The sequence below is a fragment of the Marmota monax genome, unplaced genomic scaffold (genome assembly GCF_021218885.2).
Source record: "Marmota monax isolate L192 unplaced genomic scaffold, Marmota_monax_Labrador192_F-V1.1 WCK01_AAM20220418_F8-fsc00122, whole genome shotgun sequence".
Classification (NCBI taxonomy): domain Eukaryota; kingdom Metazoa; phylum Chordata; class Mammalia; order Rodentia; family Sciuridae; genus Marmota; species Marmota monax.
In genome coordinates, this window is record NW_026695223.1 from 7,002,826 (window position 1) to 7,022,738 (window position 19,913).

At 44.1% G+C, this 19,913-nt stretch overlaps 2 protein-coding genes and 1 non-coding gene across 5 annotated transcripts; all 3 read left to right on the forward strand.

The window, feature by feature from the left end:
• The first annotated feature begins 1,439 nt into the window (after positions 1-1,439).
• Trnaa-agc (transfer RNA alanine (anticodon AGC)) lies at positions 1,440-1,513 on the forward strand. The gene has a single exon. It is a non-coding gene; the product is annotated as a tRNA-Ala (tRNA).
• A 1,911-nt stretch (positions 1,514-3,424) lies between these two features.
• Positions 3,425-7,964, forward strand: Gstk1 (glutathione S-transferase kappa 1). 2 transcript variants are annotated; one of them, XM_046434170.1, is made up of 8 exons: positions 3,429-3,587; positions 4,046-4,127; positions 4,334-4,462; positions 4,757-4,857; positions 5,022-5,057; positions 6,798-6,914; positions 7,273-7,366; positions 7,642-7,964. In XM_046434170.1, exons 1-8 carry the CDS (start codon positions 3,516-3,518, stop codon positions 7,689-7,691), a joined length of 681 nt encoding a protein of 226 aa, XP_046290126.1. In that variant the 5' UTR covers positions 3,429-3,515; the 3' UTR covers positions 7,692-7,964. The 2 variants fall into 2 exon arrangements, with proteins under 2 accessions (XP_058431703.1, XP_046290126.1); XM_058575720.1 differs by lacking the exon at positions 4,334-4,462 and having other exon boundaries at positions 3,425-3,587.
• A 147-nt stretch (positions 7,965-8,111) lies between these two features.
• Positions 8,112-19,642, forward strand: Tmem139 (transmembrane protein 139). Of its 2 annotated transcripts, XM_046434120.2 has the most exons (5): positions 8,112-10,085; positions 15,396-15,551; positions 17,107-17,153; positions 17,634-17,883; positions 18,094-19,642. In XM_046434120.2, exons 2-5 carry the CDS (start codon positions 15,535-15,537, stop codon positions 18,494-18,496), a joined length of 717 nt encoding a protein of 238 aa, XP_046290076.1. In that variant the 5' UTR covers positions 8,112-10,085; positions 15,396-15,534; the 3' UTR covers positions 18,497-19,642. The 2 variants fall into 2 exon arrangements, with proteins under 2 accessions (XP_046290076.1, XP_046290077.1); XM_046434121.2 differs by lacking the exons at positions 8,112-10,085; positions 15,396-15,551 and adding an exon at positions 16,650-16,714.
• Positions 19,643-19,913: the final 271 nt, after the last annotated feature.

Genomic DNA, 19,913 nt, shown 5'->3' on the forward strand with positions numbered 1-19,913 from the left:
TGGAATGTTCACCTGCTCCCCCCACCACACACACACTCTTTCTGTCATGGATGTTTGTGTCCCCTGCCCCAAATTTTGTTATGTTGAAATCCTCATTCCCCAGGTGCTGGCATCGGGAAGTGAGGGCTTTGGGAGGTGACTGGGCCATGAGGACCTCTCAGGAATGGGATGAGTGTGATTAGGAGACCCTGGAGAGCTTCCTTTTCCCTTCCTCCATGTGAGAACAAAATGAGAACCGGAAGGCGGGTTCTCACTGGACACCAAATCTGCTGGTGTCTTGATCTTGAATTCCCAACCTCTAGAACTATAAAAAAATAAATTTTGTTTGTAATAAATAAATAAATAAATTTATAACTTTCCAGTCTATACTATCCTATATTTGCAGCACACCTAACTTACATTCAACGGTCTATCTCCCACCTACCATTCAACTCTTCGTTTGGTCACTTTCTCTGGGGAGCTGTTCCTGGGTTTATTCTCGTTGTCTTAAACCCTCTCTTCAGTACACACACACACTTTATATTGAATTTGCCAACCAACTTAGAAAAAAATTTTTTTTATTTATTGTTTTTATGTATGCATGATAGTAGAGTGTATTTTGGCATATTATACATATGTGGAGTATAACTTATCCTAAATAGGATCCCATTCTTGTGGCTATACATGATAAGGAGTTACACTGGTCATGTATTCATATACATAGGAAAGTCATGACTGATTCATTCTACTGTCTTTCCTAATCCCATCCCCCCTTCCTTTCATTCCCCTTTGTCTAATCCAATGAACTTCTATTCCCTTGCCCTATTGTGTGTTAGAATCCACATAGCAGAGAGAACATTTAGCCTTTGGTTTGGGAAGATTGACTTATTTCACTTAGCATGATAGTCTCCAGTTCCATCCATTTACCAGCAAATGCCACAATTTCATTCTTCTTTATGGCTATATAATAATCCATTGTGTATATATACCACCTTTTCTTTATTCATTCTTTTGTTGAAGGGCACCTAGGTTGGTTTCATAGCTTAGCTATTGTGAATTGAGCTGCTATAAACATTGATATGGCTGCACCACTGTATATTAAAAACCAGTAAATGGGATAGTATCAAACTAAAAAACTTCTTCACAGCAAAGGAAATAATCAAGAACTGAGAGAGCCTACAAAATGGGAGAAAATCTTTGCCTTCTGCACCTCAGAAAGAGCATTAATCAACAGGATATACAAAGAACTCAAAAAACTTAACATCAAAAAACAAATGATCCAATCAATAAATGGGCAAAGGAACTTAACAGGCACTTCACAGAAGAAGAAACATGATTGGTCATCAAATATATGAAAAAATGTTCAACATCTCTAGCAATCAGAAATGCAAATTAAACTACACTGAGATTCCATCTCACTCCAGTCGGAATGGCCATTATCAAGAATACAAGTAACAGGCTGGGGATGTAGCTCAGTTGGTAGAGTGCTTGCCTAGCATGCACAAGGCCCTGGGTTCAATCCCCAGCACCACAAAATAAAAAGAAAAATAAATAAATACAAGTAACAATAAATATTGGTGTGGATGTGAGGGAAAAAGTACACTAATACATTGCTGTTGAGACTGCAAACTGGTGCAACCACTCTGGAAAGCAATATGGAGATTCAAAAAAAAAAAAAAACAAAACTTGGAATGGAACCACCATTTGACCCAGTTATCCTATTCTTTGTTTTATATCTAAAGGACTAAAATGAGCAACTTTTTTTTTTGTTTTGTTTTTTCACTCCCACATCAAATAATTAGCCAGGTGCTTATATTCCTCAGCACTCAGAATACCACCTCTCAATAGTGCTAAGCTAGTTATCACACTTTGAGCACATGGACCTTTGGAAGACATTCCAGATACAAATTATAACATATTTCATATAGAAGTAGAGATTGGCTTTTTGGATTCTGATAGGCTGTAGTTATGTGCTAATGAATACACGAGAAGCTGTATTTTTACTGTGTGTGCTCTAATTTCTAAATTAGTAATGTTCAAAATAGTTTTAATAAAGTTAAATAAGATTTTTTTAAAATGCTGTTTCAATGCAGTATATGAAATTCTCATTTAAGACATGACATGTTAGCTGATAAAAATAGGGCAGATCATTCCCCATTGTCCCTATAATTACTGTGGGATAATGAGTGAGTCTTCCTCATCCCCTACCAGTCTCTCTGTTACACACTCAGAAGAATGTAAAAATTCCCTTCATTTTTTTGCTGCTCATTTAGTGAGCTTTTCAATGATCTTATGATCAAAGATACCAGGTTCTTGACACACAGAGTTTCAACTCTGCAATTTATATTCTCAAAATCTGCTGGGGTCTTTTGGAAGCTGTAATTATATTTTCTTTCCCAGGCCACTTAGGTGGGCTAATTGGGCCTGCAGAGTCCTCCTTCTCTTATCCATAGTTTCATTTTCTAGAGTTTCATTTCTGCCATAGTCTACTGGTGTCAAAAAATACTAAGGGGAAAATCTAGAAACAAATAAAATTCATAAGTTTTATATTGCCAGTCTTTCTGAGTAGCTTGATAAAATCATGCACCTTTCCCACTTTGATGTGAATCATCCCTTTCTTTGTCCATGGTATCCCCACTGTATATATCACCCACCTCTTGGTCACTTAGCCATCTAGGTTGTAGTACTGAAGTGCTTAAGTTCAAGTAATACTTATTTTACTTAATAATGGTTCCAAAGTGCATACTTTTAGTGCAGTATTTTGTTGTGATTATTCTATTATTGCTGCTAATTTCTGTGCCTAAGTTACAAATTAAAATCATAATTATGTTTGTACAGGAAAAAACAGATAGGTTTTGGTACTCTATCCCATTTAAAAGCACACAGTGACCTTCAATCTGCACCTTCGATTTCAGTTATTTCCCTGGGGATCTTAAATGTATTGGGAGGGTGGATAAGAGAGGACTATTATGTTGTCAATTATGTTCTAGCCATTGTGCTAATTTTTGATAAAGGCAACACAAGAAAATGTGTAACGGGGAACTTCTACAAGGCACCAGTCCTAAGATGTTCATGCAACTGCCATGTAACAATATACAGCTAACGTTTATTGGCATGCCTTCATTTCTCACAACTCTTAAATCATTAAGTAGATCCCATTTGCTGGAGGAATGAGGTTCTGAGGGGTCTAGTGGTTCGCTAAATGAGCACAGGTAATTGGGCGACCCCACAAACGTCTCACACCACCCTCTGCGCCCCGGCCTCCACCTCATACGGGGCGGAGACTGCAGGTGCCAGCCCCACCCCTCTCAATCCTCGCGCGGGTCTTCTTCCGGTGCACTCTGCACCAAGCCTAGGCGAAATCCTTCGCGATTCGCCCCATTGGGCCCCAGGAACGTCTCTCCACCGCGGTGGGCGGGTCGAAGGGCGGGCCCAAAAAAGCAAAGCGGGCGGAGCCTGGGGCCAAGGAGCAAAGGTGCTCTCTCGCAGCCTTTACTCCAGCGGTCCGCCTCGCTTTTGGTCTCCTTCGCTGCAGCATGGGGCCCTTGCCGCGCACCCTGGAGCTCTTCTACGACGTCCTGTCCCCGTACTCCTGGCTGTGCTTCGAGGTGACAGTGGGAGAGCCTGAAGGGCGAGGGCAGCGGGTAGCGCGAGCGCAGAGCAGTGGAGCAGAGGCCTCCAAAAATTCCTGGAACTGCCCTTGGGGTTAGGACAGAGAGCGTACCTGATTGAAGTTCACTGTGTGCTTTTAAATAGAGTCGCAGTCCTAATTTCCAAGTGGAGTCTTTATTTCCTAAGATGGTACAGTTGCTTTCCACAATAGTGAGAAAGAACGGGGGCAAACTCCAAATAATCAAGAACGGGATGGAAACCATCCACAGGAACAAAGATCATGGAATCGATTTCTAGGACTGGAGAGTGTTTTGATCTTATCACCAAACAATTCAGTGCTCTTAACACCATTGCTCTGCCCGTTAGTTGGTTGCCCTGAGCCAGCCCCATCCCTTTCCTTCAGCATGTCACTTTTTCTGTGGTCCACACTGGCTCACCTCCTTTGCACCAGTAGGTCCTGTGCAGGTATCAGAAGATCTGGAACATCAAGCTACAGTTGCAGCCCACTCTCATTGCAGGAATCATGAAAGACAGCGGTAGGAAAGGAGAAGCATTTGGGGTAGGCTGGGCGGGGGTGTTGCAGGAGGGCTGATCTCAGTGGTCTGGAGGAGCTGTCCTCAACCAAGTCTTTATATTGGCACCTGCAGCTAGTAATTTACCCTCTGCCCTTCAACCAGGGAGGGATCCTCCAAGCCTGGGACTCTTAGGTCTTCTCTCAGCATGTACAATTCTCCACTGCCAGGAAACAAACCCCCAGGTCTGCTTCCTCGCAAAGGACAGTACTTGAAAAGTGAACTCAGTCTCCTGAAACAGCATTTCCAGGTTCCCCTCAGATTCCCCAAGGATTTCTTCTCTGTGATTATTGAAAAAGGTAACAAGAGTGGGCTGCATGTGGGGAATCAAGTGGAGAGCAGAGCAGCTGGAGATCAGAGGGCCAGGAAGGAGGGACTCTGGAGACTAACTTAAGTGAAACATCCTTGGGAAACTTCAGGATCAGAGCAGGGTGAGCTAAAGGTCATGGGGACTTAGACTGAGCAGGGCAAGTTGGTCATGGGAAACTTGGTGAAAGGCTGCAGGTGATAGAGCCTTGGGGACATCAGAATAGCTGGTCCTCCATCCTGATACAAAGGAGAGGAGCCCTATCTCTGAATGCCTCTGCCCACAGGAAGTGTATCTGCCATGCGATTCCTTACTGCTGTGAAAATGGAGAACCCAGAGATGCTGGAGAAGGTGTCCAGGGAGCTATGGATGCGAGTCTGGTCACGGGTGAGGGCAGGAATGTGGGAATTCACTGGGGGTGGGGGGGTGGAGGAACTCTGGAGGATCTGACCCTTTTGAGGCCCATTTCTTGAATTCTGATCGTGCCCTTCCCTGTTGTCACACCTCTCTCCTGCCACACTGCTTCCTGCTGAGTATTCTCTTCTTCCTAGGACCAAGACATCTCAGAGCCCCAGAGCATCCTGGCTGTGAGTACCCTGACTCCATCCCCAGTACAATTGTAGAGAACCTGAGAACAGCTGGCACTTGAGAGGGAAGAACACAGTATTTTTCATACTGCATGGGAAAGGCCCGAGAGGTTTGGAGAGAAAGAGTATCTGTGTTTAAGGGAACAAATTACCAGAAAGCTTGAATGAGGAGGATTCTTAAAAGAATGTCTCAGAGGCTGGGTATAGCTCAGTAGTAGAATGTGTGCTTAGCCTGCTTGAGGCCCTGGGTTCAATCTGCACCAAAACAGAAAAAATTCTCATGGTTGCAAGAGGAAATGCAAAATGGGCAACCGTGGATATAATGTATTTGATGAAAGAAGTCAGTGGGAAAGAGATGATCAGTATTAGAATTCCAGATGGGGAAGGATGGAGTATTCACAAATCTCCAAGGACCCCAATACATGCAGAGTAGAAAGCAGGAGACTTTAAAAAGACAAAAAGGGATAATGACAAGTGCCAGAATTATATAGACACTGAGTGAAGAGCTCGAAGCATCGATGCCAGACAGACACAGGGGCTTTAAAGTAAAATGTTCTTTAGGATTAAGTCAGGAAATTCAGAACAGTATTTTTCCTCCAGCTTACAGAAGATAGATGATGCATATTCATACCTAACAAATGGTGGTGAATCATACCAGTTAAATGTAACAAAGATCAGTCAATACATCTGCTGACGTCTTTCTTTGTTCCTGAAAAGTATATGCATATTTTTAACCTGCTTTTTTTACTTATCATTTTCTGCTCCAACCTTAACTTTTTGAAGGTGTTGTTTATTGTCTCTAGCATTCCACCCAGTGACCTTTCTGTTTACTTATCCATTCCCCTATTGTTGAACATTTGTTTGGTCCAGGACACATTCTCTTATTTAACCTGTCAAAGATGATGAGTCTTTAGCATGGACTTCGTGAAGTCAGGTTGCAGTGCTTCTCAACCTAAGCAGTACATTAACAATACATAGAACAACTGAGTGCCACCCTATTCCCAGAAATTCCAGTAGAGACTGGGGGATGGATTATACATTAGAATTTTTTTTAAACTCCCAGGAGATTTTAATGTGCAGCTCAAGAGGTAAGAATCACTGATCCCAAACCTTAACAACCACCCTTAAACTGAAGTCTTTATCATTCTCTTGAAGCCAAGTACGTAGCTGTAGCCATGACCTTATTCCAGAGTTCTGAATAGTTCCATGGGAATTAGAATCCAGCCACTGATTCAAAACAGCATGAGAGCTGAGTGTGTACCTTGGTGGTAGAGCAGTTGTCTAACATGCTTCAGGCCCAGGCTTCCATCCCCTGCACTGCAAAACAAACAAAAAAGCAGCATGAGATATTCAGGAAATCCAAGAAAGGAAGGAACCACATGGGCCATGGTGACAGGACTTAAATTCTAGGGACTTGGAATCTAGTGTTGCTGCCAACAGCCTCTGCCTCTGAGCTAGTAATTTGTAATTCATTCCTGAAGGGAAGAGGTAGGATTAGTTGATTTCTAAGATGCTCTCTGGCATTTAGTTTCTGTGACTATGATTCTGTGCCCTCTGCTCTTTTCACTTTTGTGAAGATTTTAGAGAAAGAAGAGTTTCTCTTGACAAGAATTGACCACCACTGATGGGTGGGTCAAGACATTGCCAGGAAAGCTTGGAGGAAGAAAAAGAACAACCAGAATTTTCTATAGAGCTTCACCTTCATAGTGCCAACAGTTATATTCCCTCATGTCCCCTCAGGCTGCAGAGAAGGCAGGTCTATCTGCAGAGCAAGCCCAAGGCCTTCTGGAGATGATCTCCACAGCCGAGGTGAAAAAGAAGCTCAGGGAGGTCACAGAGGTGGCCTGTAAATATGGGGTGAGTGACTGTGTGTTCCCAAGCCCCATCCTGAAGGTACAGCCTGAGAATCTCTGAGCATGGGGCTCCTACCCAAAAGCCCCCTGCCCTCATGAGTCCTTCTTAGCTCTCCAGGCAATCCTTTCCTCTCTTCCTCTGCCTGAGCCCAAGATAGGTGGGGAAGGAACATGTTGAGAGAAATTCAGAGCCTCTGTGCTATAGAAGCAGAGAAGGTGCCTTGCATCATGGAGCCTCTTTTCAAACATTTGTTTGGTGGCTTTGCTTCTATGGTCCCTAATAAAAGTTACTATAGCCTTCCACCCCAGCCTAATAAACACCTGGTCCACCTTGCCCCCTGCACTACTAACTGCTTTCTCAGGCCTTTGGACTGCCTGTCACCGTGGCCCATGTGGATGGCCAAACTCACATGCTATTTGGCTCTGACCGAATGGAGTTGCTGGCATACCTGCTGGGTAAGTTCAAGTTCCCGCAGCCTTTGATTCCAGCCCCACTTCTGTTATATCAGTTGACTAGACAGAAGGGTTCAGAGCAAAATATTCTTGGCACATCCAACAGGAAGCCTTGGATAGTCAGTGCTGCTCAAGGTCAAATGGGGTGGGAGGTGCCACCACCACCCCCCATGGAAGAGAAGGAAGCCTTTTGGCTTCCTGGAAAACCCCCGTGGGCCAACTTCTCTGCCAACTCACTTGAAAATAGCGTGTAGACATCTGTGATTTTCTTCATGCAGGAGAGAAGTGGATGGGCCCTGTGCCTCCAACCCTGAATGCCAGACTTTAAGATTGTCCTGCAGGCTCTTGGTATCAACAAGCAGGCCTGTTGTCACACCTCTCTCCTGCCACACTATTGGAGCACTGGACTTGGATTTCTCTCTCTGGCAGGGTGTCCTCTGTGGCCCCAAAAGTGCTCTCTTACACCTGTCCCCAGGGATAATGGGGAGTGGGCCTCTCCTTAGCTGTGGTTACCTTTAATTCTATGCCTTATAAGTGCCTTATGAAAGCCCCAAATTCTGCTATCCCACAAAATAAACCTAATACCATCAGGCAAAACCTTTCTATGTCTGAGTCTGCTGGTGGTGTTGCCATACCCTCAGTCCTACAATCACATCCTGTCTACTGTAGGAGTGGAGCAAAAAGAGCTCTTTCAGGACAACCCACCCTGCTCTTTAGCCTCCTGTTGGACAGTTGTGGGGCAGACCTGGGGAAACAATCCCCTCCTTTCCTTAGTCAGTCGCCTGTTTGTCTCTGTCAGGGACAGAGGACGAAGCCACATAAACTTTGTAACTAACCAGTTTGCCAAGACATAGAATAATGTACTATATTAAAATATCACATTGTGCCTTATAAATACACACAACTATTTGCAACATAATTAAAGGTATTAAAATGTTACATAAGTACTGTCAGGAAAAAAAAGGATGTAATGAGATTATAATTTTGTGATGCTCCATGTTTTGCCTTATCCCCACAGTACTATGCGCACAGACCAGCTTCACAGGCTTGCAGCCTACACATTCACATGGCCTTGCAAGTGGCTTTACCCTTGCAGTCACTGTCTTGAAATTCTTCATAATTTTTAACATGCAGTCCTGAATTTTTCATTTTGCACTAAATCTCACACATTCTGTGGCTGTAGCTGATCCTGTAAGCACATCATACATGCTGAGAAAATGCTTCCTGAATAAATGGAGCAAAGAAGAGGGAAGAGAGTCAGGGAGAGAAGCAAAACAGAGATGGAGGTAGCAAGGAGGAGGAGACTGCAAGGTCGCAGGAGAGGAGGATGAAGTTACAAAGTTGAAAAGTCAAATGGAGAGTGCCGGAAATGCTGCTGCTGGGAAAGCAGGGCAGATGAGTGATAGTGGGAGTCTGTGTGGAAGTAAGCATTGGACACCCATTACCCATCATTTTCCTTCTCGAAGGAGTTTCATTCAACTGCTATTCCTATGCACAAGCAAAAGTAGAAGCACTGAAAGGTGGCCAGAGGCCAGCAGAGGCTGGGAGGCCAACTGGACCATTGCTTAATTGTCCCATCCCCTTAATCCCAGCTAAGAGAGTCTCTTTAATCTTGGGGAAAAGTAAAACCTTGGCTTGGATCAGACACACACCTTTTGAATTTTTTAAATATCATTTAATTGTTTAAATATCACTAATTTATTATAAAGGCATGGAAAGCATTTACATGATACAAGACTAGAGAACTGCAGTGGAATGGGCAGCTGGCTTCATGTGCTGCCATTTGAACAGTGATGTTTTTCTACTGTTATGGTTTGGATGTGAGGTGTCCCTCAAAAGCTTCCAAGTGAGACAATGCAAGAAGGTTCAGAGGAGAAATAATTGGGTTACGTGAGCCTTAACCTAATCAGTGAATTAATCCTCTGATAGAGACTAACAGTGGCAACTGAAGTGGTGGTTGTCGCTGGAGGAGGTAGGGATTGGGACGTGGCTTTGGGGTATATATTTTGTATGTGGAGAGTGTAATCTCTCTCTACTTCCTGATCACCATGTGAGCTGCTTCCTCCCACACTCTTTCACCATGATGTTCTTCCTCACCTCAAGCCCCGAGGAATAGCACAGGACTTCTGTGGACTAAGACCTCTGAAACTGTGAGCCCCCAAATAAACTTTTTGTCCTCTACAGTTGTTCTAGTTGGGTCTTTCAGTTGCAGCAACAAAAAAGCTAACTAAAACATGTACTATATGTTTTAAATAAATGAATAAAATATGTACTATAAATAAGAAATTTTTATTTATTTCAGCTAGGTGCGGTAGCACATGCCTGCAATCCCAGGAGGCTGAGGTAGGATGATTGCAAGTTCAAGGCCAGTCTCAGCAACTTAGGGAGACATTGTCTCAAAATAAAAAATAAAAAGGACCAGGGATATAGCTCAGTGGTAGAGTACTCCAGACTCAGTCCACAGTTCAAAATCTATATTTTTAAAAAAAATTTGAATCTCAGTTTAAATAAATCACTAATATATAAGTCTGTTTTTAATCATTATTTGATATTTTCCTAGGTTACCACCTCTAAAGAAATAATCCTAACTCCTTTTTACAGCCAAGCCCATGTTCAAGGGTGTGGCTGGCTTTAGCTTGTGCCAGACTGGAAAAGATTTGAATAGGGTGTGTGTCAATTAAGGGGAAACCAAGGGATCAGAAGATCATGACTCATTAAATCAGTAAGTATTCACTAATTACCAATAAAATATTTGACAAGTATTTATTCCCTGCCCCATGCCTATTACCGAGCCATGCATAAAAGGAGTGTGGACAAACCCTGCTTCCTCCCTGGCACATTCCCCATCCCCACCCTGCCCAGCACTCAGTGTCCTCTCTGAAACCCAGCAGCACCTGTGCCTCACTCCCAGCCCCGGTCACTTGGAACTTTGTCTTACAGTTAGTTGTACAGGCATCTGTCCTCTCTGGTCTGTAGCTCCCAGTGAGTGAGATTCCTCTCTGAGCTGCCTCTTGAATGCACCCCTTAGATTGTCCACATCGCCAGTGCAGGATAAAAATTTGTCAACTCCTTCCCTCAGAGCATGAGGAAGCAGGGCCCCAGCAGCAGAAGTGTGGCCAGCTACACCTTCTTTGAATTTGGTCATACCTATCAAAAGCCTCACTTTGAGAAATGTTTCTTATATATACATGTAAATAAAGACAAATGGAGAAAAATATTAATTGCAGAATCCTGAAAACAATCTAAATGGTTATCAGCTGGAAAGTCATTAAACACATTAATAGATGTTTCCTAAAATACAATAAAATCTCTCAAGCACAAAGCCCTGGGTTCAACCCCCAGCACCACACACACACATACACACACACACACACAATAAAATCAAATACATGTTTTATAATATAAAAATGTATTTCAAAAGTTGGAAAAAATAATATTTGCATATGGAATTGACTGGGAAGGGATATGAAGAAACTTTCTGGACAATAATAATGTTTCACATTTTAAATGGAGTTGAGGTCACACAAGTGTATGCCTTTGTCAAAATTTGGAGCATGAGCTACTTAAAATCTGTATGCTTTGTTCTACACTGATGTTACTTCAAAGCAAATATTGAACTCCATTTTTGTGCATGCTGAAGTATTTAGGCAGAAGTGTGCTTACGTCTGCAGACTTCTTTGAAATGTACTAAGGATTAAGATATATTGATGAGCCGGGTGTGGTGGCACACACCTGTAATCCCAGAGGCACAGGAGGCTGAAACAGGAGGATGGAGAGTTCAAAGCCAACCTCAGCAAAAGCGAGGTGTTAAGCAACTCAGTGAGATCCTGTCTCTAAATAAAATACAAAATAGGGCTGGGTATGTTGCTCAGTGATTGAGTGCCTCAGAGTTCAATCTCCAATACTCCCCCCATCAAAAAAAAAAGATACATTGATGAATGAACAAAGGCATAGATAGAAGGAGAAACACATAATAAAGCAAGTACATATAATGTTAATTGCAAGATTAGGTCGTGGATACACTACAAAATTCTTTTCTGTATGTGTTTGTGTGTGTTTTTTTCCTGGTACCCAGGGGCACTCAACCACTGAGCCCACATCCCCAGCCTTTTTTTGTATTATTATTATTTTGAGACAGGGTCTTGAGAAGTTGCTGAGGGCCTTATTAAGTTGCTAAGGCTAGTTCAAAACCTCTCCATTCTCCCCACCCAGCTGCTGAGATTACAGATGTGTGCTGCCATTCCTATCTACATATTGCTTTTGCATACTCATGGTCTCTGTCAGGGTAGTGTGAACACAGTTACCTAGAAAACACCAGGAAACTTCCTCTGGGGAAGGGATCCAAGAGACCAGTTTAGCACTATAAGGAGACTTGCTTTCAACTATAATCTTGTTAACTATTAAATTTTATACTACAACTTAAATTATTTTTAACTAAATAAAATAATTATATTTTAGTAATCTCTAACTTTTATGTTCTTCAAGATTTATTAATATCCACAAGATACAATCTCCGATACTGTCCTCAATCATTATTTCTTTCATATGGTGTTTTATCTCCCTACCCACATCACAAAAACCCCAAAGATCAAGATCAAATGTTACCTTTCCTGGGTAGGGACTCTTGGAGGTTAGCACCAGGTCATGTGCAATGTTAACAAACAAATGTTCCATGTGACATCAGGTGCCCAGTCACAGGATGGTCCCCCCACCCTGGTCTCATACAGATGTGTCCCTTACATTCAAACCAAAAACCTGCAGTTCACCAAGGTGAGGAATACAAATAGAAAGGGGGCAGTAAACTTGGGCTTAATTTCCCCAATTTAGGGATTAGAAACTGAAGCTCAAAAGGTTATGTAACTTAAGCAAGGGCACACAACTTGCAGAAATGAGCTGTTTAAAACCAGGTTTGGCCATCTCCAAAACACACGTGCTTAACCCCAATGCCTTCTGTTTGCTGGTATTTTTAGGGAGCACACATGTGGGACTTTTGCTACCATCTGAAGGCATTTCTAACAAATGGTGCTTTTGTTGTTGCGGCTGCTCAGCAACAACCACACTCACTTTCTCAAGTTTCAGAAGAGCTTTTGGTGACGTCCTGCTGTACACCTGAGCTGAGGCAACTGCCCAAACACCATTGTTCACATTTTCTCTTAGGGAGCATTGTATGATACTGAAACTAGTAGTGAGGGCGCTGGCACGCAGTTTTCCTCCATTATTGGAGGATTTATGGTTCTTTGGAAGAAATAAGATAATTGTGGAGCAGAAAATCTGTCTGAGTTAAAAGGTCACGGCTCTGAATTTGGTTCTAACTAAATAAATCATGCATTTTTCTCTGAACTGGTTTCCTCCTCTGTAAAATGAAAATGATGATCAGACTTACCCTTCATGTTTATTATTAAGGATCTTCGTATGTGGGTCCAATCAATTGTTTCTACACAGATAAATAGCTATGACCACCAATATCCTTTCAGAAGAAGCCAGTGGCCTCAGCATTAGGATCTCGGGTTGTTCGGTCTTAAGTAGATGATGGAAAGTTAGCATCCTGGTGCACAGGTGCAGTCTTAGCTTCCCCTCCTGCCTTGTGTGTCCCTAACCTTCCCTTATTGTCTGGTGGTCTTCTGTGCTGACCTTGCTGCCTCAAGAACAGCCTTCTGTTAATATGTCAAACATTGGAGAAAACAGCAACGAACCACGAACCACTCCTCAGGGAGACCAGACTGCTGTAGGTATTTTGTTAAATTATCATTATGTGGGCAGCCACTAAAAGTGTTTGGAGGGGGATGATACAGTGGTTAAGAGCCAGGGTTCTAAGCTTGGATGTGGATTCAAACCTTGATCCCAACTCTGATTAGGTCAGTCTGATTAGACTCAGGTCCCTCGAGTTTCTGACCTCATCCATAAAATGGACAAAATCACAGAAACTACCTAATGTACTTCAAATTACTTAATTTGTGTTTCCAAGCACAGGGAGCAGTACACATCAAACATCCCATGCATGTTGACCACAACTATGAAGCAGACCCAGACTCAGAAACACAAGATCACAGAAATGCACAGCAGAGACAAGCACCCATTGGGACACCCAGATCTCACCACAATCACAATCATCTGTCTCCTCCTTTGTTCCCCCTTCCCGGGTCTCCATTGTTGTCCCCAAGATGAGGTGGAAATCGTGAGTGGGCAGAGAGGAGTGATTTAACCTCTCACAGGTTTGTCAAAAGCAGCCAAGTAGAAAGTGGAATGATAGTTTAATCAAATCATGCATTTGCATTTTTCTAAGATACTAAGTTAGTGAAAAGAAAAAAGGAAAATCTTTGGGGAACTGTTTGGCCACATGTATTCAGAGCAATAAAATCATTCATATTGCTTGCCTCTTGATGACATAACTTATAATTCGTTCTCCTCTTAGAGTTCATCATTCAATCCAAAAAAGAAGGAAAAACTACCTGTAAGAAGATGTTCATTACATTATCTTTAAACAGCTTTACTGAGAAATAATTCACCCTTTTGAAGTGTACAACTCACTGGGGTTTTTATAAGTATATTCATAGAGTTCTGCAAGCATCACCACTAACTCCAGAACATTTTTGTCACCCCCGCAAAAAAAAAAAAAAAAAAAAAAAAACATTTAGCAAGTACTGCTCAACCTTCCCTCCCCCACTGTGGTCCCTGCAACCTCAAACTACTTTCTGCTTCTTGAGGTATCATTTTTTTCCCCATATTTTCATTGGCACATTATAGTTGTACATAATGGTGGAATTCATGGTCACATATTCATACATATACAAACTCCCCCGGGTTTCCCCTTCTCCTCCCCTTTTCTCTCCCCTGCTGGTCTCTTTCCTCTACCCTACTGATCCCCCATTGATTTTCACAGGACCCTCCCCCACCTTTCTTTTTCTTGTGGCTTCATTTTTAATAACCCAGAAAACTGAATGAAATAAGCTCAGTGTTATAGAGCAATACATCATAAGGGTATGTTAGCCAAATTATGGCATATCCATTCAACAAAATATTGTATGGTTATTAGAAATTACTATTGTAAGAATGGGGTATATAGGTCAGTAGAGAATGTGTGCTTAGTATTCACCCCCCCCCCAAAAAAAATATTTATATATAAAGAAAAGAAAAAGAACTATAGTAACTGGCAAAATATACTCTATATAATGTTTGAAACTTTTTAAAATACCAAATGATGAAATTAATCTGATCTCAACTGAAGAACAGTCTAGTTTGTATGTGGACAACCTGGAAGGAATTGTAAAAATTTTAAATGGTCATATTAGGATATTTCAAATCACTTTTCTTTAGCTTTTAAATATTTTGTAACTTCTTTTTTTTAACAAATGCAATTTTTAAAAAAACCTATTTTAAATTGTTGCTTTAATAAAGGGAACAGCCAGCAGGCAGTCCAGCACCCTCTTCTGACTTGGAAGAGCCCTAAGCTATGAATGGCCCCACCTCTCCCAGACAGCAGAACCCTCCCTCACACTGCAGACATTCAGGCCCACACCTTTTGACCTTTGTCTTTTACTCTGTACCTTCTTCCCTCTCCAAACACCTTCCAACAAAGCTCCCTAACTTAGCACACATACCAAAGATGAATGCCTGGTCAATTTCCTTCTGTTCATATATTAACTGAAGGTCAAAATCCTGATTCTAGCCATATTGGTGGAAACAAAATAACCACTCTCTTCTTCCACTTCCAAAGTCTACTGTGTATAGACACACCTCAAGTGGTTACCATCACTCTCTTCCCTCTTCCCATAATGATCTGAGACAAAGGAAATGAAGCTAATACTGCACACATATCCATATTCTCTCTCTCTCTCTCTCTCTCTCTCTCTCTCTCTCTCTCTCTCTCTCACACACACACACACACACACACACACACACACAAACACCACTGTTGGGTTAAACACTGATCAGTGCCCAGGAAAGCTTGCAGTAAGATAAAGTCTCTAAGGAATGTGATACCTCAGGAAATAGACAGGGGGAAATTGGCCATTTTCTTATCTTCTATCTTTAGGAGAGCATCTGAAGAGAGGATTGTGAAATAAAGGAATGTACTCATAATACATCTGGGGAAAACCACCTGTGCAGTGGGCTGCAGCCTGTCGTGCATATTCCCCTGGCTGTAGGCACATGCATCCCTCCGTTACATCACCATGGCCGCTGCTAAGGAGTAAGTTATAAAATGTCCAAAACCTCTCTGTTGAGTCTTCCAAACTCTTTCTTTGGGACTGGAAAACAGTAGGCTGGAACATTTGCAGCCCTGGGGTGAACACTCCACGTACCCTCTGCTACAGCAGCCTGGCTAGACCCCCACAACTGTCCCTGGGGGCTCTGGATTATATTTGTGCCCCTCTGTCTGCAGCTTCCCCCTTTATTCCCACTAACAGGCAGAAGGAAAAGAGTCCAGTCTTGAGTGGCTCCAGGACATTATAGGCTCCAGCCACTCTCCATTTCCCAGCACCTCCCTCACAGAGACTTACTGCCTGACCCAAAGCTAAGGAGTGGCTTTGGATCCACAGAGTGTCATGAGGCCTCAAGCAAGGTGGCTTCTGATACTGGAATCAACTCTACTGAGCTCATACCTACCCTGTGACAGGAACCGTACTAGTTTCAGGGTTTCAAAGATGACTGAAACTAATAACTCTCCTTAAGGAACAGTGGAAGAAAAGTATATAACCAGGAAAAGGCCCAGAGAAAGAAATAAAAAAATGATGTGGCTATACAGTGCAGACAGGCTCCAAAGCAGGTATCACCCCTAAGTGAATTTTGAAGAATCAAGAGTTAAACAGGCCAAGAAACACACACACACACACATACACACACACACACCCCTCTGACAGGTTGGCAGGAAAGAGGCAGTCTGCAGCAACAACAGCAGAAGCTATGCACCCACTCCAAGCACACACCATGGCTCACTAAGTGCCAAGCACCTTGTGGTCCACAAAGGTGAAATAAGAAACAAAATAACCACTCTGGTCAGAAAGACAGGCAGAAAATAAATTACCTAAATAAAAGGCAAACTGCCCAGGCTGATTAACTTCCAGTGCATTGAAAAGAAGAGAAAGGTTAATTCTACTTTGGGTCCTAAGTACAAAGATCACTAGGATGGGGGAGCCCGCTCATCAAGACTTTGTATGGATAGGTGGAAAGGAAATCCAGGTGGGGATAGTAGGAGGTCAGCCTTGGTGGGAGAGGGGAGGAGGAAGACTGGGCAGGACAAAGGGATTGGGGCAGAAGAGAGGGTGGGGCCAGTGGACTCCGCCTCCTTCCCCCAGCACCCTTCCCCACCCCCACCCCACACACAGACCTGCTTCCTGCAGTCTATGGAAACAGGTGAGCAGGAACTCCTGAGGCCGCTGGGGGGGGCGGGGCTGGGGTTGAGGAATTGGACTGGTGTGTCAGGAGGGGGATCTATAACATTTTGCTATATAAACTTCAGGGAATTGGCAGGCTGGTTTGGGGATATGGACTGCTTCAGGATTGTTACTGTGAGAGAAAAGTTTTCCCTTGTCCGCTAAACTTGCTGCCCCTGTTCTGACTCCTAGCAGAAACTTGAAACCCCAGTTTAGTGAGTTGGGGATGGAGTGGTGTCTGGCAGATATGGGGTCAAAGAGGACAAGAGTGATCAGGGCCTTGTCCCCTACCAGGCCTTTGTAAGATTCTTTCTCACATAATTGTGTCCCTGTGGCTCTGCTGCGTCAATGTGTACTTTCTCTCTTTACTAGAGCATGGCTGACTGTGGGGACATTGGAAGATAACCGGGACAGACAGGGTAAGTGATATACCCCTTCTCTTTCCAACTGGATCAGACTGAAAGCCTCTAGCTGGAGAAACAAAGGGTGGAGGTCCAACAGGTGCAATAATGGAGAAAGGCGGGCCTGCCCCATCACCTGGATTCCAGAATCACCTGGATTCCAGAGATGCCGGTGTGCACTGAGGCCGTGGCAGGGTGGCCTGCACTGGATTCTGGATGGTTTATAGGGAAGATGGAAGGGAGACTACAGGTAAGGAGAAAGGAATGCAGGCAGAGCCAAGACACAATAAACTCGCTTGAATGCTGGAAGTCAGAACTCTTGGGCTGGTTTCCTGCTACATGATAACCTAGAGAGAACTGTGGACTTGGAGGGGATCCTGCAGGTCATTATTTGAGATTGAAGCACATGGAACCCACCTGAGGAATATAATTTGTTTACCTGGTACAGCCATGATCCCAATTTCTAGTTACACACCATAGCTGTGTATCTCTTTGCAGGCATTCTGGGCAGGGCCATGGTGCCAAGCCAATTGTGGGGGAGACTGGAGAAACCACTTCTCTCCCTGAGTTGTGCCTCCCTACTCCTGGGGCTGGCTTTACTGAGCATATGGCCAGACATCGCCCCTGTTGCTTATTTTTTTCTCACCTTGGCTGGCTTCTTCTTGTTTGCCTCCCTCCTGGCCTGTTTTCTGGAACGGGGGCTCCGATCAATGCAGACAGAGAGCCCAGAGACCCCAAGCAATGCACGGTGAGTGAAGGTGTGGGTGGATGACAGGAATACATACTGGGACCATCCTTCCTCTACACCTTTAGACTCTAAGAGACTCTGCTTTCCTCCTTCACTGGTACTAATGAGAGCAAGGGTTAAGGACCAGTAGAGGGGTCTGGATTGCAAACAGGAAAGGGGAAAAGGGGTCCTTTCAGGAAGCCACTAATGACCTTATTTCTTCTCCCCCAGGGACAATGAAGCTTTTGAGGTGCCAACATATGAAGAGGCCATGGTAGTGTTGGAATCAGAGAGTCACCCCCAACAGCTGGATCAACCACCCCCTTACAGCAGTGTTGTAATCCCCCCAGAACTTGATGGGGGACAACCTAGCCAATCAGAAAGGCCCGTGACACATAGACTGGAAAGACGAGTGGGCTCAGAGGGGGCTATGACCCCAGGAGGAAGCCCTGGAAGAGTTCTGATCAGCCTTCGGCTTCGGGGACCGCGGGTCATATCCACTGCTCCTGATCTGCAGAGCTTGAGGGCAACCCCCAAAAGGGAGCCTCTTACTCCACCCCCTGCCTATGATGTCTGCTTTGCTCACCCTGATGATGATAATGTTTTCTATGAAAACAACTGGACACTCCCCTAAGCAACTCTCTCAGGACTTATGGCTCTACATCAGACCCATTCATTCATTTGACCAGCATTTCCCAGCGCTCACCATGTGTCAGGAACCGCATTTCTGCCTGGACATCAAAAATGGGGACTTGAATCCAGAGGGGAGTCAGGCTATGGTAAGCCTTTCCCAGTGAAGAAATGGGTAACAGAATTTGAGTCTTCTGGCAACATTTTATGACATGCCCTATGCCCAGTATTTCCAGAGTTAAATTAGGGTGAGGTGGTGGGGTAATCCAGAGAAGCTGAGGAAGGAAGTAAAGTAATATCTGAATGACAGATATATTTCCATCTGTTCCAAATGCCTTACCTCTGTTAGCTCTCTCAGGCTTTCAGCCTTATTAAGTATTATTACCCTCATTGAAAAATGGGGTTTCAAGGGTCAGAGGAGTTATAAAACATGCACTAGGACATACAGCTAGTAAATAACATAAAAATAACTTGAATGAACTCCTGATTTCAATGCAAGGCAAGGACTAGGAAGCCAGGCCTTCCACATTTGTCTCAGTCCCTATCATGGAACAGTTGCTATACAGAGGACTTCATACAAACAGAATGCAGGATCCTTACATCTAACAGGGTGGGCTGGGCAGGATCAGGAGTGACCCAGCTTCCTACAGTAGTAAGGCTAATCACAGCTCTGATGGTCCCTGCTCCATGTGGGAAGCAGTTACTGTGCCTCTCCCCTACCCAGGAGCTACAGTGCAATCCCCACGCAGGGTCTTCATCCTGTCTGAAAGCAGTGGAGTAAATTGCCCCAGGTAGACTTCAAGTTTTGACAATGGATGAAGGTCAGAAAGGTTAACAACGTGTTTCTTGGCAACGGGTGAAGGGTAGTATCCAAGGAGACTCCCTCCTGAATATCTATCTTGGAGCGCGGGATCACCTGCAGAGTGTCCCCAGCCCCTTCGGCTTCACTCTGACTGACTGCTGGGGTTCTACCCCAGCCCCGTGTCCTGCTTCTTCAGACCCCCAATGTGCTGCGACTGGGATGCTCCTCACTTCCCCCGCAAACCAACATGCGTCGCGGGGGTCTTGTCTAGCGCCTTCTGGTGTTCGCCCTCTAATCTGTGCATGCCGCCCCTGGGGGTAACTCCAGTAAAGCGACAAGTCTCACTGCCTCGGTCTCCGGAAGTTATTGCAGCAGGATTGGCAGGGAGGGGGGGGAGGAGCCAAAGGAGGAGGCCTTGATTTCCGCGGGAGCCGATGGCCAGTCGGATTCTTCAGTAGGAGGGGCTTCAGCCATTCCCCGCCCCTTCCAGTTCCGCCGGCGCCTGCTCTCTTCCCATTAGACGGCGCGACCCCGGCAAGAGTTCTGTGTTGCGCACGCACCATCACGAAGGCGGACCTGCCTGAAAGCGGGGCGGGGCTAGGGGCAGTAGGCGCAGGCG